General features: G+C 39.6%; 1 protein-coding gene across 9 annotated transcripts; it reads left to right on the forward strand.

Annotated features, from left to right (window-relative positions):
- Positions 1-163: 163 nt before the first annotated feature.
- Dmac2l (distal membrane arm assembly component 2 like) lies at positions 164-17,134 on the forward strand. Of its 9 annotated transcripts, none has more exons than XM_045154704.1 (8): positions 164-210; positions 1,251-1,351; positions 1,965-1,999; positions 2,168-2,280; positions 8,223-8,334; positions 12,293-12,501; positions 13,474-13,645; positions 16,781-17,134. In XM_045154704.1, exons 4-8 carry the CDS (start codon positions 2,232-2,234, stop codon positions 16,893-16,895), a joined length of 657 nt encoding a protein of 218 aa, XP_045010639.1. In that variant the 5' UTR covers positions 164-210; positions 1,251-1,351; positions 1,965-1,999; positions 2,168-2,231; the 3' UTR covers positions 16,896-17,134. The 9 variants fall into 9 exon arrangements, with proteins under 9 accessions (XP_045010639.1, XP_045010644.1, XP_045010646.1 ...); XM_045154707.1 differs by having other exon boundaries at positions 188-210; positions 1,311-1,351; XM_045154705.1 differs by lacking the exon at positions 164-210 and adding an exon at positions 217-403.
- The last annotated feature ends 1,101 nt before the right edge of the window (positions 17,135-18,235 follow it).

Genomic DNA, 18,235 nt, shown 5'->3' on the forward strand with positions numbered 1-18,235 from the left:
CTCACCCCTCGGAGGCGGCAGCACTGGCCCCGACACAGCCAGCGTCCCGCGGCGCTCTCAGCCCGCCCACCTCGCAGGGGCCAATGGGACGCGCGCCTCCCTCCCCTCCGACGACCAATGGGCGCGCGTCTTCTTCTCACGTGGGAACGCTCCGCTAGCTAATGGGCGTGCGCGGCGGAGGGCGGAGGGCAGCCACCGCCTTAGCGCTCGGTACGTGCAGGGATGTTGCGTCTCTCTGCGAGTCTGTGAGTGGGGAAGCTCGGCCCGCGCAGGGCAGGGACTAGGGGTGGTGGTTACGCTCTGCCCCTTCCCCTCTACCGGCGCTGGCCGGGCCGAAAACCCGACCTGCCAAGCCCCGTGTCGTCAACTTTCACGACCCAGTGGATGAAGGAGGCGACAGAAGGTCCGGGCCTGACTGGTGAACCTCTTCCGGTCTTCCACCCCCGGCCACGCCCCCTGGGTCATTTGGAGATGGACAGCGGGCCTCCTCTCCCCCTCCTGCACCCCGCAAGGAACTGGGGTCCGCTGTGGGGACTCTCCCTGTCCCACCTAGCCAGCAGATGCTCTCTGTCACGGCCACACGTAGATAGTCTTCTGGACTTTTTAATGGGGCTCTTGGTGGTGTCGTTCAGTTACTAACTCGTGCATGTTGAGCACTAGCCTGGGCACCGGGTACCAGATGAACTCTTCTCATCATTTAGTACTCTATGGCCTTGTCTTAAATACTGGACCGAGGTACAGTTTTAAATATGCTGTCCGAGCCGCAGAACAGCGGCTCACTTGGGCATATGACCCGTGTTTTCTTATCTATAAAATGAGGGCAATGGGCTATGTAATTTCCATGTGATTCTGTCTGTCTCCGTGCTTGAGGCAGTTTTTAATTTTTAAGGCTGGATAAGCGGAATGGAACTAAAATAGAATAACAGAAATTTATTGCTTGAAGTGATTTACCACCTGAACAATAATAGGTATTTTCATTTGTTAGAGGGGGAAAAAAAAACCAGGCCAGATGGCGCACGCCTTTAATCCCAGCACTGGGGAGGCAGAGGTAGGAGGATCACCGTGAGTTCGAGGCCACCCTGAGAATACAGAATGAATTCTAGGTCATCCTGGGCTTTGGTTTGAAAAACAAAAACAAAAACAAAAAAAAAAAAAAACCAGGCTGCTGCCAGCTTGTTCTCTCACAACTGAATAATACGTATGGTTATATTTTACATTATTTTAAGTCTTATATTTTGTGATAATTGTAGATGCCCATGTTATTGGAAGAACTAATAAAGTCCTGTGTATCTTTTGTTCATCTCCCCCAGTGATGACATCTTGTAGAACTGCAGTACAGTGTCACAACCAGGTACATAGTTATTCAGACTTCCCAGTTTCACATTTCTCAGTGTGCAGTTCTATACATTCCCATCTTATGTATAAACTCTTATGTCCAATACCATACTTAAAATATAGTTGCAACACAGTCTGTTCAGATGCCTTTTTAATGACCACAACTTCCTCTTGTAGCCTTCTTGCTAATCTTCCTTTCCAGACTTTTGTCATGTTCATTAGGAATGTCATAAATGTGGGCATGTTGGTGCACACCTTTAATCCCAGCAGAGGTAGGAGGATTCTCCCCCCCCCCATCCCCTGAGTTTGAGGCCACCCAGAGACTACATAGTGAATTCAGGTCAGCCTGGGTTACAGAGAAACCCTACCTCAAAAAAAGAAAAAGAAAAAAAAAAGTTAATATGCAGTTACACAGTATATAATTTTAGGGACTGACCTCTGCAAGTAATCATTTGAGAGTCATCAAAATTGTTGCACTCTTTTTATTACTGAACAGCTTTCTATAAAAGGATGTTTTACCATTCCCTCATTGAAAGACATCTGAGTTGTTTCCAGTTTAAGTGTCATGAATAAAGCTGTCAGGAACCTAAGTGTATAGCTTTTGTGTGAACCTGTTTTTGTTTCTCTAGGACAAGTGCTCAAGAGTCTGATTGCTGGGTTTATGGTAAGAGCATGCTTCCTTTTATGAGTAGCCCCCAAGCTGTTTTTCAAAGTGGCTGTATTCCCACCAACAGCATACAAATGGTCCAGTTTCTCTTTGTTGTTACTAGGTGCTGTCGTGCTATTTTTTGTAATTTCAACCATTCTGATAGGTACATAATAGAATTTTTAGTTTCCACAGGATATACTTGATTTGCTGAAGATATAACTCAGTGGTAGAGCAAAAGTGAGCCCCTATGCTAATTCCTATTACTGGGAGGAACAAAAAGTCAAAGATAAGAAAAGGTATAGTTCATTTGCTACTCCATTGAATACAAAATTATAGCATCCTGGGCTGGAGGTTAAGGCACTTGCCTATGAAGCCTCAGGACCCGTATTCAACTCTCCAGGTCCCATATAAGCCAGACACACAAGGTGACACAAGTGTGTAAGGTTGCACATGTGTCAAGTTCAGTTGCTGTGGCTGAAGCCCCTGGTGCGCAAATTCTTTCCTCCCTCCTCTGTCCCTCATTAAAAAAATACCAAAAATAGACAAAGAGAACAAAAGTATAGAATTCTAGGGGCAGTGATTAGGCTTTTTGGGCTAATTTACCCACAGTCATGCTCCTCATTCCCTACTACATGATTTTGAGCATGTGCTTTATAGTTTATCTATGGTGACAAAACTCAGAATATAGTTGTTTTTTTTAAAAGAAATCTTTGCTTTCCCTTTCTCAATGTTTGTGTAGTGGGTTGTTTTTTTTTTTCATTTTTATTTACTTGTTAGAGACAGAGAGAGGGTGAGAGAAAGAGTGAGAATGGGCATGTGAGGGCTCTAGCCACTGCAAACAAACTCCAGATATGTGTGCCACCATGTGCATCTGGCTTACGTGGGACCTGGAGAATTGAACCTGGGTTCTTAGGCTTCACAGGCATGTTAACTGCTAAGCCAAGTTTTGTTTTAGTAATTTCAAATAAAGAACATACTATGTTTCATACATTATGTACTGTCTGTGGGTAGATGATCCCATCCTCAGCTGAGAAGTCTTGTTTATCTTTTATCTAGGCCAGAACATATGAGAAGTTAATTCAATGAGTGCCATTTCATGACGTAAGAAAGATTTTTGGGACCTTTACTTCCTCTTGCTCTGTTGATGTGTTTCACTTGGTTCTACACATCTTAAGAGGAGCTGTAATCAACAGTAGATATTGTACAGAGGGCTAGGGTTGTAATAATTAGGAATGAAATTCCCTCACTTTCATGACTTCACCCCTTTCTGCACACTTTATCTCCTTCAAGAACTAGTTCAGTAGAAGGAGAGATGCCTTAGTGGTCAAGGCACTTGCCAGAAAAGCCAAGGGACCCAGGTTCAGTTTCCTAGGATCCATGTAAGCGTGATGCATGCAGATTCTCATTCTAGCCCAGGCTGATCTGGCATTCACTATGTAGTCTCAGGGTGGCCTGCATTCACAGCCATCCCCCTACCTCTGCCTCCCAAGTACTGGGATTAAAGGAGTGCGCCACCATGCCTGGCTTATATACGTTAATCTAAAAAATAAAATCTTTGTTTCATGCAAATGAAAAAACTATCAAACCTACTCAGAAAGCACTTTGTTGAATATAACCTATTTTTAATAACACAAAAGAGATTTGACCTATAATTAACAAACATAATTACAATTTTTAGAAACATCTTTATAAGCTTACAGATCTGAAGCATGTTCAGATGATAACTTCTTTTCTATAGTTGGAATCAGTTTATTATAGCACCAATAATATAAAATTTATTTTCTAATTTGCTTGGTTTAATTTACTACAGTCAAGTTGCTAACTCACCACTAGAGGTCTCCTCTTTCCCTGTAGAAACTATTCCCAGGGGTTTCTTCTTGGATTCAAGTAAGAGTTCTCCAAATCTGAATTAGCAGACTTGCAGTAGAGAATGTAAAAGTGTCACCATGTCAAAAAAAAAAATGCTAAATACAAATTTAATTTTCAGGATAAATTGTTTTAAAGATAACATCTGATTTTTTTATAGAATTAAACTTAGTCTTTCTTTATGCTGAATTATAAATGATGGCCCAAAATGAATCAAGCAAAAATATTTACTTTTCAAAGACCGTACTACTTCGCCTGATTACTTTCAGCTTCACTGGCTTTAATTTTATCCATGAACATATACCAATCATTGATGGCTTGGAACAGATACCTGTTAAACCTTTGCATTATGTTGAGAAATTAGAAATAAACAAAGATGTGATCCTTGTTCTTTCGTGCTACATGGTTTCTCTTTTCTTCTTAACTGAAAACTCATAGTCACTGTTCAAGGCCCATCTCAAAAAGGAACCTCTGGAGCTGGGTGTGGTGGCTCACACCTGCAATTCCAATACTTAAAAAGGCTAGGGCAGGTGGACCATCATGAGTTCAAGGCCAGCCTGGGCTAGAATGAGATCCTGCCTTAAAAAAAAAAAAGTAACCTCTGTCATGAAGCCTTCCCCTCTTTTTCTAGGCTCTCACAGCACTATTCATACCTCAAGATACCATATTGGATAATATTTATCTGTTTACATGTCATCTGTCTTCTGCGTGTCTTTTGTTGCTATTTTGTCTTACCATTACTACTTTTGTACTATTATAGACATAAGTAGGCATTTATTAACTAAATGAATAAACTGGTAGATAGACATGCCATTTGAGTAAGAGGTTGAGTAAGATTTCCACAGACAGGGTTTAGGGTGGGGTGAATAGAGGCAACAACCTGTGTAGATGCTGGGAAAGCCTAGATTTGCAAATGAACCTGGCAACCAAGAGAATTATTAGAAATGAGCAAGGTGGAGAGATCTTGAACAAAAACCTGGAAAGGGCTGAGAATGTGCCACATAGCAGGGGCACAGGTTTGTGGTGATGAAGACTGGTGGTAGAAAGGCTGAGGATGAAGAGGGGAACTGAGGCGTATAGTTAGTTCAGTGGCAGAGCACTTGCCTAGCATGTATAAGACCCTGTAGTCTATTTCCAACATTGCCCCTCCCCCCAAAAAAAAAACAAATGAAGGAGAGAGGGACAGAAAAAAAAAAAGTGATGAAGAGGACAGTAGGATTCTACGTCCAGTCTTCAAGTCTCACTACCTTAATGTCCTGTCATTTCCTCAGCTCTAAAGTGCTTCCCACTTGGTATCTTTCTAGTTTCCCTTTCTCTTAATCTATAGAACTAAAGTGATTGAGAAAAGGGCCCTGGACTGGTAAGAGAGAGAACTGCATTCAAGTTTCAGCACTGACACCAATTGGCATGAAACATTGAGCAAGTTCTTTTAAACACATGCTTTTATTAATGCCCCACCTTGTTCCAGAAAGGTTGTAGGGTGTCAGCACGTTACTTAATATCAGGGCTTCAGTGTCCTCATATCTAAATGAGAGGTTTGGTTTAGCAGATCTAAGTTCCTTCCAGCTCAAACACTTTACGACTCTGATTCCATTAATTTTTTTGGTCATCTTTACTTAGGAGTTCTGTTAACACTTCATATTTAGAGTATGAAAAACTGAAGAAATAAAAAACCCACAGCCCTACCCTATTCTGATGTTGGTGTATTTCTTTTAATGTTTTTAATTGATTTAATTTATTTATTTATGATAGAGAGGGAGAGAATGGGTATGCCAGGGCCTTGAGCCACTGCAAACCAACTCCAGACATATGTGCCACCATGTATATCTGGCTTGTGGGTTTTGGGGAATCGAGCCTGGGTCCTTAGACTTTGCAAGCATGTGTGTTAACTGTGAAGCCGTCTCTCCATCCCTCTTAATATTTTATTATTTATTTATTTATTTTTAAGCAGAGGTGGGAGGAGAGAATAAATACACCAGGACCTTTTGCTGCTACAAATAAACTACAGATGTATCCACCACTTTGTTTATCTGGTTTTACATGGGTACTGGGGAATTGAACCTGGGCTGTTGGGCTTTGCAAGAAAGTGCCTTTAACCACTGAGCCATCTCTTCAGCTTCTTATGTTGGTTTCTGATAATGAGATTACCATCTTACAAGTGATCCAGCACTAAAACTTAGCAGCATCTTCAGCTTCCCTAGCCCTTGCCTTATATCTCCCTTATGGAGCCATATGGACTCTAACTCTGTAATGTCATTCCCAACCTTCTCTGACTAGACCCTTCCCCATAAACCCCTTTTTGGCTGATTCTCTATCATTCTATTAACCCTCAAATTTTTCAATTTTTTTTTTTTTTTACTTTTTATTTTTTGGAGGCAGGGTCTAGTTGTATTTCCCAGGTTGGCCTCATTCCTGGGTTCAGTTGGTCCTTCTGTCTCAGCCTCCAGGCCCATATCCAGCTTGGCCCTCAGTTTTTATGTGACTGGTTAAATTTCTCAGAGCACAGCTTTAGCAATGTCTACGTTATGTTTTAATATCTTCCAGTTTTAGTATTCCCAGCTGTTTAGAGAATTTAGTCCAGATTGTGTATATGAGCATATAAGACCCTTCATGATCTGGCTGTAACAGTGTCTACCTCTTCATGACCTCCATGTAATAACCAAACTTATTTTAACTTGAGACATTTATCAGGTCCTGTCATTTATTTTAACTACTTCTTAATTTGTCTTAGGCCATTCTACCCTGCATTGAGTTATCGTTTCCTCAAAAGTATAGATCACTTCAGTTTTTCTTCCCTTCTCATGTGCAAGGTGCAATACTAGAGAAACTTTAAAATTGGGATAAATCGGGCTGGAGAGATTGCTTAGTGGTTAAAGCACTTGCCTGCAAAGCCAAAGGATCCCGATTCTATGCCCCAGGACTCATGTAAGCCAGATGCACAAGGAGGCACATGCATCTGGAGTTCATTTGCAGTGGCTAGAGGGCCTGGTGCACCCATTCTCTCTCTCTCTCTCTCTCTCTCTCTCTCTCTCTCTCTCTCTCTTTCCACCTGCCTATTTTTGTATCTCTCTCTCTCTCAAATAATAAATAAAAAATACTTGTTAAGACAATTGAGATAAGTCAAATGGAACCTCATTAGAAACCACTTTCTCAACTTGTGGATATAAGTTTTTGCAGCTGGAAGTTGTCTTTTTTTTTTAATTTTATTTCTTTATTTGCAAGCATAGAGAGAGAGAGAGAAGAGAGAGACAGAGAATGGGGTTTGCTGGACCTCTAGGCACTGCAAACGAACTCCAGATACATGTGCCCCTTGTGCATCTGGCTTGCATGGGTCAAGGGGAATTGAACCTGGGTCCTTTAGCTTCATAGGCAAATACCTTAACCGCTAAGCCATTTCTCCAGCCCTGGAAGTCATCTTTTATATATAAGGAAGCCCAGTGTCAGAGGGAGAATTACTTGCCCTGTCTTCTTTAGCTGCCCTTGCATAGTTTTTTGTGTGCTCTGGTGACCCCACTTGGGGCTTTACCGTAAGTAAAATCTTTTATCATGCCTCCGTTCCCTTCCTGGAGGGAAGCACTCTGATCTCATCAATTGCTTCTTATATCACTACAGTTTGACATTTTGTTACATGAAAATGTGGGTTGGGTGCTTGGGAAATGGCTTGGCAGTTAAGGCACTTGCTGGCAAAGCCAAAGGACTCAGGTTCAAATCTCCAGTACCCATTTAAGCCAGATGCACAAGGTAGCACATGCATCTGGAGTCCATTTGCAGTGACTAAAGGCCTTGGTGTGCCCATTCTTTTTATTTGCTTTCCCCCCTCCTCCCTCTCTCTCTCCTTTCAAATAAACAAATAAATAAAATATAAAAAAAGAAAATGTAGGTTAGGAATGGAGCTGGTAGTTGCACTACCACCTGTGTGGACACTAGGTGGCAATAATGCAGACTTGAGTTGATGTTTGAACAATGGACTTAATTCTAAAGGAGCCTTCCACATTGTCCAGTTTCACTCCTCAAAATAACCAGAGACAGTGTCTGAAGAGATGGCTTAGTGGTTAAGGCACACACCTACAAAGCCTAAGGACCCAGGTTCAATTCTCTAGGTACCACGCACATGGTGGTACATGCATCTGGAGTTCATTTGCGGTGGCTAGAGGACCTGGTGTGCCCATTCTCTCTCTCTTTCAACCCCTTCTAACAAATAAATAAGATAAAATCTAAAAAAATAAAATAACTAGAGACAAACCAGGTCAAAAATTGTTAAGGAGCAAATATATTGTCAGCTTTATTGGCTGGCTTGACACTAAATCAAGTTACTGGATGGACTGTGTTTGCCAGCTAATGAGCTAATGTGAGTATTGTTTTGTGTGTCTAGATCAAATGATGCTATTTGGAAAAATTTCCCAGCAGCTGTGCTGCTTAAAGAAACTCCCATGGTTGTGTGATTCCAGATTCTTCTGGGGATGGCTGAATACAGTGTTTAATAAGTAAGTGACTCTAATTAGAGTGAAGAAATGTGGGAATTTTTTCTTTTTTGCAACTCTATGGGTTCTCAATAGCTAGTTGGTTGTTTCTTGTATTTTTTTTGCGGGAGGTGGGATTCGAGGTAGAGTCTCACGGTAGCACAGGCTGACCTGGAATTCACTATGTAATCTCAGGCTGGGCTCAAACTCATGGTGATCATCCTACCACTGTGTTGCAGTTGGGCTCACATTGCTGGCAGAAATCATCTGACCCAAGAGCAGCTTGTGGGAAAAAGGGTTTATTTTGGCTTACAGACTCAAGGGGAAGCTCCATAATGGCAGGGGAAAGCGATAGCATGACTAGAGGGTGGACATCACCTCCTGGCTAATATCAGGTAGACAATAGCAACAGGAGAGTGTGCCAAACACTAACAAGGGGGAACTGGCTATAATACCCATAAGCCCACCCCCAACAGTACACTGCCTCCTGGAGGTGTTCATTCCCAAATCTTCATCAGCTAGGAACCTAGCATTGAGAGCACCTAAGTTTATAGGGGGACCCCTGAATCAAACCACCACATTCCATCCTGACCCCCTTAAACTGATAACCATACATGATATAAAATGTAGTGCATTCATTCAGCTTTAAAAGTCACCATGGTTCAAATGGGAAAGTGTGGGGGTGGGGAGGGAGGGAATTACCATGGGATATATTTTATAATCATGGAAAATGTTAATAAAAATTAAAAAAAAAAGTCACCATGGTTTTTTATCAATCTCAATGATGTTCATACATCCCCATAATACAAGATCTTTTAACTGAGCCATAATACCAAAAATAACCTCAAAAACTCATAGTGGCACAGAATAAACATTCACACTGCAAAAGATGGCTTTGGGCAGAGCAGAGAAATACTCAAACAATACATGATTTAAACAGGGCAAATACCAAACTCTGTAGCTCCAATTACAACAACTCTATCCAGTGACAAGTCTTCAAGACTGATAATTCTAAACAGCCATGAGACTCTGGAGTTCAAATTCTGCCCCTTCAGCTAGGCTACTCACAGTCCTAGAAAACTTCAACTGGGACTGGCAGCTTTGCTTAGCAGCCATTTCATGGTCCTGACATCTCCACTGGGTCTCCACTGTAACCCATGGTTCATTCTCACAGATCCATTGGTTCTCCATGCAGGCAATCCTGCTTCACACTGTCCATGGCCATTTCCAAAACACAATACCACATTGCAAATTCAATGACCCGCTTTCCTGTATTTCTTATACTCCACAATACCAGGTAGGGTGCCAATTTGTTAATCCAGGGGGTTATGAATAAAGCAGACTTTGAAGAACAGGACACTCCTTTAGCACTCATGCCCCTTCAAGAGTCTACATTCTTCCCATTTCCCCAATGTAGATCAGCTGGCCCAATCTCAAAAGTTGTAATCTCTCATATAATTGCAGCTGGATGGGCAGAAGTTTCAGCCCAAAGATTTCATTTCTGTGCCATATACCTCTACTCACACCAGTCCGTTTCTACGCAATGCAACCCTGCACGATTTCTCAGGACACAGCCATAACAGCAAACTTTTCACACAAACTGCTTCTAGCCCAGTCCAAGCAAAGCTTCTTTTTACCCTCACAAGCCAAACCTCACAGTCCATAATTCTTACTGCATTCAGTTCTTGCAACTCTGACCAGAAGAATCCATTAAGCTCTACTTACAGCACTGCAAGGTGTCTCTTAGGCCAAGGTTTCAAATCCTTCCACATTCCTCTTGAAAATCAGCTTCAAAAGGCCAGTGCCACACAGTCAGGTTTCTAGCAGCAATGCCACTCTCAGTACCAACATTACTGTTGCAGTCAGGTTTACATTGCTAATAGAAATCTCCTGACCAGGAGCAGCTTTTGGGGGGAAAAAAGGGTTTATTTTGGCTTGCAGATTTGAGGGGAAGCTCCGTGGTAGCAGGGGAAAATGATGGCATGAGCAGAGGGTGGACATCACCCCTGGCCAACATAAGGTAGACAATAACAACAGGAGAGTGTGCCAAACACTGGCTTGGGGACTGGCTATAACACCCATAAGCCATCCCCAAAAATAATACACTTCCTCTAGGAGGTGTTAATTCCCAAATCTCCACCAGCTGGGAACCTAGCATTCAGAACACCTAAGTTTATGGGGGACACCTGAATCAAAGCACCATACTGTGCCTCCCAAGTGCTAGGATTACAGACCTGTATCATCATGTGTGGGCTCAAATAATTTTTGTTTTGAACAATGCATGCAGCATAATTCTTTTGTTCACAAAAAATAAAATATATGCATAAACATGGGGAGGAGGAGAGCAGAAAAATAGCTTATAAAATATTAACTGTACTTTTCTGGGTTGCAGAATATTAATGATTTTACATTTTTTAAGTATTTTATTCATTTGAGAGAGAGAACACTGAGCCTCTTGCCACTACAAATGAACTGTAGATGTATGTACCGCTTTGTATATATTGCTTTATGTGGGTACTGGGAAAATGAACCCTGACTGCCAGGCTTTGAAAATAACGCACTGTTAACTGCTGAGCCATCTTTCCATCCCTAGTGATTTTCTTATTTGTCCTTTTGGTGCCTTTTAATTTTTCTAAAATGAATATGTATTCTTTATATGCAAAAGAACAACATATGAAACTTTAAAACATTTTATTCTATAACTACTTTTTTGTGTTTTGTTGTTGTTGTCATTGTTGTTTTGTTTGTTTGGTTTTCATTGTAGGGCTCGCTGTAGCCCAGGCTGACCTGGAATCTACTATGTAGTCTCAGGGTGGCCTTAAACTCATGGTCATCCTCTGACTTCTGCCTCCCAAGTGCTGGGATTAAAGGCATGTGCCACCACACCTGGCTACATCTTCTTAAGGAATATTCTTAGCCTTTTGAATAGCATCAAGGGAACTTAGATGTTTAAAAAATGAATTTGTGGTATCTTGTATAAATACAATACTAAAACTGATGTAACAAACCTTTTCCTCATTACTTAATATAACATTATGATTGCTAACTAGAGAAAAAGGCACATGTAGACATTAATATCACAAGAACATTAATTTGAAAATATATTCAAAATTATTTCCTGTTTAATCTTTTATCAGTAATAAAAATGAAAACCAAGTATAGTCATCTATTTATTACATAGTAATTAGGTGTCTCTGGTGTCGAGCACTGTACTACACTAGGAAGGAAATAAAGAAAACAAGATCCCAATATGCCAGGATTAACAACATGCCTGTAATCCTAGCACTCAAGGAGGCAGAGACAGAAGAATAAATTCAAGTCATACCTTGACTACATTGTGAGACCCTGCCTCCAAAATAATGATAATGATGATAATATGCCTTTATAATTTTCCTGGAAAAAAAAACCTGAAGCAGGAAGACCTATAGTTTGTTTCTTTTCTTTTCTTTTTAATTTTTTTGTTTATTTTTATTTATCTATTTGAGAGCGACAGAGAGAAAGAGGCAGAGAGAGATAGAGAATGGGCACGCCAGGGCCATCAGCCCCTGCAAACGAACTCCAGATGCGTGCGCCCCCTTGTGCATCTGGCTAACATGGGTTCTGGGGAAACGAGCCTTGAACCGGGGTCCTTAGGCTTCACAGGCAAGTGCTTAACTGCTAAGCCACCTCTCCAGCCCCTAGTTTGTTTGTTTTCGAGGTAGGGTTTCAATGTAGTCCAGGCTGACATGGAATTCACTATGGAGTCTCAGGGTGGCCTCAAACTCACAGCAATCCTCCTACCACTGCCTCCTGAGTACTGGTATTAAAGGCATGTACAACCACACCCAGCAAGACCTATAGTTTTTATCTTTGTAGATCTCACTAATCCATTGATTTCTGTCAATTTTACTTTAAATAAAAGTTGGTTGTTGATCCACATTTATGTTGGCAAATAAATTAAGAAGCTACTAGTGATTAAAAAAAACTGTTTTCTTGCTAACAGAGTGGATTATGAGCGCATCAAAGATGTTGGTCCTGATAGAGCAGCATCCGAGTGGCTACTGCGCTGTGGGGCCACAGTACGCTACCATGGCCAGGAGAGGTGGCAGAAAGACTATAATAGCCTCCCAACAGGCTCTCTGGACAAATACAAGATTCAAGCAATAGATGCTACTGACTCGTGTATCATGGGCATTGGAATTGATCACATGGGTAACTACATGATTATTTTGCTTTTAGGAAATGCAGATGATTTGCAATGGTCGTTTTGTTTGTTTGTTGAGAGAGAAGCAGAAAGAGGGAGAAACAATGGGCACACCAGGGCCTATAGCCACTGCAAACAAACTCCAGAAACATGTGGTCCCCATGTGGATCTAGTGCATGGGTACTAGAGAATCAAACCTAGGGTCTTGGGCTTCACAGGCAAATGCCTTAACTACTAAGCCATCTCTCCAGCCCTGCAATGACCATTTTTTTGCAGTTGACTCACTATTGTAGTTATAGGTATGTCTTTTTTGGCCCTTTCAGTTCAAACAACTTTGCTTCTTCCTGTGTTTAGTCTTTATCTTCTAAGTATTTATCTTCCTTTCTCTCCTAATATGTCATGTGTCTATGTTTCTTTGTTCACTTAAAATTCAAAACCTGTTTGGTTTGTCAAACTATCTGTGTCAAAGTTCTTTGTGAAACCGTTAGTAAAATAAGCCTAATTATAACCAAATAGCTTCTGTTTAAATTTCTATTTCTGGGGCTGGAGAGATGGCTTAGTGGCCAAAGCATTTGCCTGCAAAGCCAAAGGATCCCAGTTCGATTCCCCAGGACCCACATTAGCCAGGTGAATAAGGGGGCACTTATGTCTGGAGTTGGTTTGCAGTGGCTGGAGGCCCTGGCACACCCATTCTCTCTCTCCCTTTTTCTGCTTCTTTCTTTCTTTCTCAAACAAATAAATAAAAATAAAGTTTAAAATTATAAATAAATAAATAAAAATGGCCTTTTCTTTCCTCCATGCATGTGTTTGTGACTATAGAGTAGCTCTGCCCATCAGCACAACCTGGTTAATTGGATGAGTAGTCATTCTGGTTTTCATAGGACCATTACTCTTGAATCCAGGACAATCCTGGACAAACCAAGACTTAGTCATGGTCATGGTAGAGCAGATTATTAAACTTTATATTTCCTCCCATCCAGAGGGCCTAGAGCATGTTGAAAAAATAAAACTATGCAGGTGCTATTATATTGAAGATAACTGTTTGCAGAGGCTTAGTCAACTTGAAAAACTACAGAAAAGCCTATTGGAACTGGAAATAATTTCTTGTGGGAATGTCACAACTAAGGGCCTCATTGCTTTGCGTCATTTTAGGTAAGTGACCAAAATGAAAACTTAGTAGTGATAAAGTGAATAATCAGAATTTAAAACAGTTGAATGATGATGTATTTTTTTAGTTGGGAAAAATATACTTTAAAAATGACCTCATTTTTATCTGTATAATTTAAAGTAATTAAAATTATCAGCCTAAATATGTTAAGATGTTGTTCCATTTTTTAAGGAACATGCTTTTTTTTTTTTTTTAATTAAGAGGCTGAGGAGATGGCTCAACAGTAAGTACTTCCTGCACAAGCATGAGGACCTGAGTATAGATCCCTGGCACCACATAAAAAGCTGGATGTAGCTACACATGATTGTAACCCCAGAACTGAGGGGAGCAGAGCCAGAATTACCAGGGCTCACTGTTCAGCCAGTCTGACCAAAGCACAGCAGCTCCAGCTTCAGTGACAGACACCATCTCAGGGAAATAGAGCAGAAGGGGAATAGGGAAGGACCCCCATCTTCCTCTGTTTTTACACGTGTGCATGGTGTGTGCACACCAGTACTCAGAAATGTATATGCTGCAGCACACACACAATAAAGCCATATAAAACCTAGCCTAGCGCCTGCTTCAATAAGCTTTCAATGACTCTTAGATATTAAGCTTATTTTTTATCATTTTTGTAAAAAAGATCAAGTAATTTTTTACTCATTCTTTTCTATTTTCCTTTTCTTTTTTGATATATCCATTCATTCAGTGTTAGTGGGTTAGCCATATCATATATGCACCAATCAGGGATATCAATATTTTTAAAACCAAGACACAGTATTTAAGAAGATATTGTGACCTTAATTAAATGCTCAATTCGGAAGGCACTCCAGTAACTTTCATTGTTTCAAATAGTACCAAAGAATTATTATTATCTTTGTTGTTGTTTTTCAAGGTAGGGTCTCACTGTAGCCCAAGCTGACCTGGAATTCACTATGTAGTTTCAGGGTGGCCTTGACATGGTGATCCTCCTACTTCTGCCTCCTGAGTGCTGGGATTAAAGGCATGCACCACCACTCCTGGCTAAACAATTATTTTTACCATCTGTAAGAAAATCTTACTTTAGAATTTTCATTTCTCTTCCTATATAACTAAAATAAAAGGCGTATTAATATGGTTTTTACAGTATGTTACAAATATTGTTTATTTCCATGAAGATGGTACAGTTTCCATTGAAACCCATGTCTCAGGCCAAAAAGTACAAATACAATAAAAAATAACAGTATGCTGACACATACTTTGTCATGAGTAACTTTATTAACTGCTAATGAAAAGTAGAACTTTTGGGGACCTTTTGGAAAGATTTTTTTTTTCATTTTAAAATGCTTTCTCAGTGAAGCCATATTTTGTTCTTCCATGTTTTATTTGTGCATGTGTGTGTTTATGGGTACACATATGCCACAGTATATGTGAGTGCATTGATGGATGTACATATGCCACATATTTAGGTTAAAGGACAGCCTTGAGAGTCCTATCCTTTCCTCCATCTTATTTATTTATTTTACTTTGTTTTTCAGGGTAGGATCTCTAGCCCAGGTTGACCTGGAACTCACACTTGTAGTCCAAGGCTAGCCTCAAACTCATGGCAATCCTCCTATCTCTGCATCCTGAGTGCTGAGGCTAAAGGCATGAACCACCATGCCCAGCCCCTTTTTTATTTTTAAATATTTTTTTTTATTTGAAAGGAGAGTTTGAGCTCCAGAACCTTGTTCTGCTGCAAACAAACTCCAGATGCATGTGCATCTGGCTTTTACATGGGTACTGGGGAATCAAACCCAGGTCTTTAGGCTTTGCAAGCAAGTACCTAAACCACTGACCCATCCTTTTAGCCCTCCTCTACATACTTTTGAGACAGGGTCTCTCCTACTGTTTTTGCCACTGTGAAGGTCAGCCTAGCTGGCCTAAAGCTTTGAATGTGTTGTAACATATGCATACATGTGCTTCATGGGGGTATTAAGGAAGATTGGTATCAAGTCACAGGCTTTCAAGCAAGCACCTTTAACTGCTGAGCTATCTCCCCAGCTTTGTCCTTTATATTTTTAAAAAAATTTTTATTGTATGTGTGTGCATGTGTTTGGGCAAATGAGCACCAAAAGCTTGTGGCTCTTTCTGCATGTAACTTATATGGGTGACTTGGAACTTGAGTCTGGGCCAATACGGTTTGTAAGCAAGTGCTTTTAACTGCTGAGCCATCTTCCCAACCCCCTTCTTTATCTTTCAAAGCCGTTTCCCCCATGTTCTTTGGCATCCTAATGACATTTGGTATATACCAATTAACATTTAACTCTGTAATTAAGTTGACCTGAGGGGAAGAAATACCTGGAAGTATTCACCTTTCCATCTCTGGAGTTTAGAACACTGCCCAACACTTAAACAATTTCAAAAGCATCTACCCACCAATTCTAAGAAAGTTATTATAAGACCTTTTCTACTATAAACTATATACATGGAATGATATGGACAAATCATCTAATCTCAAATACAGAAAAAGATACCCCTACCACAGAATGTTTCATTTTAGATAGAATTTGGGGGGAGTGGGAATATAGGTCAATGTATAACAATTCAGTCCCCAGTACTGATGTTGGATCTTATCAGAATGAAGACAAAAGCATATATATTAATCCTCTGTTTTAGTGAGCCTATCATTCAAAGGCTTAGATGTTTTCATTTAGAATGAGTTTTCCAGTAACCTCAATATCACAGGAAATTTCAGCTGTTTGAAACATTGGAAACGAAAGTACTAAATTGTTCATTTCTTAGGTGAAGCTTCAAAGCTTTATCTTCTAATGGAAACCTGAGTACCTTGGAGAACTTTCCCAATGTTTTGGAGTTATCTGTGAGATTTTGTGTGCAAAGAAGATCTTTTTACATGAATATAGAATTTAGAAAGATTCAGCTAGAAACATCACTTAAATTAAGAATAATTATAATTCCTAGGGTCTGGCATGAGTTCCTAGCATGACTTTCATACTATAAGACTGCTGCTCTAAAAGTCATTTTGAAGTTATAGGACAACATAATTATCTTTCTGTGTTATTTTTTATAAAAGTCAGTATAAATTAAGTTCATTTTTAAAGCTGTAAAGGGCCAAATTGAAGTGAATTTTCTCTCTCTCTTTTGTTTTTTTCTATTTGCAGAAATCTCAGGTATTTGTTCTTAAGCGATCTTCCTGGAGTAAAAGAAACAGAAAATCTTGTCCAAGTCCTTAAGACATCACTGCCTTCTCTGGAACTAAAATTGCACTTGAAGTAAAATAATAATAATCAACAAGTGTTTCATTTCAGTATAAATGATCATTTGAAATTATTGATTCTAAATAAATAGTAACAAATATTACATGATCATCAGTAGAACTGCAAAGATGTCACATAACATATTAGAAGTAGAGACTGTACAGTATTAAAAAAATATGGAAAAGTGACTAAATTATTTGGTTGGAAGTGAGAAATAATGTACATTAAGCCATTTTAATAAAAGTGTAAAATAAGTAACATTTTAATGATAATATATTCATTCATATATATGGACTAAAATATCCCTTGGGGTAGATATTCAGAGTTCTTCAAAGTGATTTAACAGCGATACATATTTTAAAAAAAATATTTATTTGAGAGAGAAAGAAAGAGGCAGATAGAGAGAATGGGCACACCAGGGCCCCTAACCACTGCAAACATACTCCAGATACATGCATCACCTTGTGCATCTAGCTGATGTGGGTACTGGGAAATTGTACCTGGTCCTTAGTCTTCACAGGCAAGCGCCTTGACCATTAAGCCATCACTCCAGCCCACAGATTTTTTATTGTATTACAATTATTTACATTTTACATTAAAGTTATTAACTTATATTACTATAAATGCAAAATTCTGAAAAATTGGATACTCAGTTACAGATTCCTTAACATAGCCAATTATGCACTGTAGTCAGTAGTTGTCTCGCATTATCTCAGGTTGCATGCATTTCTCATGTTCTTGCATTTCTGTCTCCTTGATAATTAACATACACTTACCCTTTCTCAGAAGGAGTAACTTAGCTAATTTGTCTATTTTTAGGTATAAGCTAGGAGTAGTACTTGACTGTATTCACATAGGTTTGTAATGCACTAGAACAGAGGTTACAACCATAAAGACCAGCAAACTACACTTACTTTTCTTATCTGCTAATGAACAGAAAATGGTAATGTGTTGATCAGAAGCAAATTGTGTTTTCCTCAAATATCCTGAATGCTACGTCCTCTGAATTGAAACATTAAAATTATAATCACAAAAATGAATTTGTATATAGAAAACAGTAATAAAGAATGTCTTAAGTAGATTAAAAATTAGTATTTTTACCTACTTTAAATAGCTCTGATTATGTTTTTGTGGATTTCTATATGTTGAGTTTGAACATTAGGTTGTTGAACATAAATCTGACTAGAAATTACTTTAAAATAAATTCTGTATAGCAGCTTTCAGGTATAAGATCAAATTTTAATTGTATTTAGCATTAAATTTATAGGCAAGTATTCATAATTCATGAGAAAATATAAATTATATATAGCATAAATGATATAATCTTTATTAATATAATCATAGCTGCCACTTACAAGT

The sequence above is a fragment of the Jaculus jaculus genome, chromosome 7 (genome assembly GCF_020740685.1).
Source record: "Jaculus jaculus isolate mJacJac1 chromosome 7, mJacJac1.mat.Y.cur, whole genome shotgun sequence".
NCBI classification, from domain to species: domain Eukaryota; kingdom Metazoa; phylum Chordata; class Mammalia; order Rodentia; family Dipodidae; genus Jaculus; species Jaculus jaculus.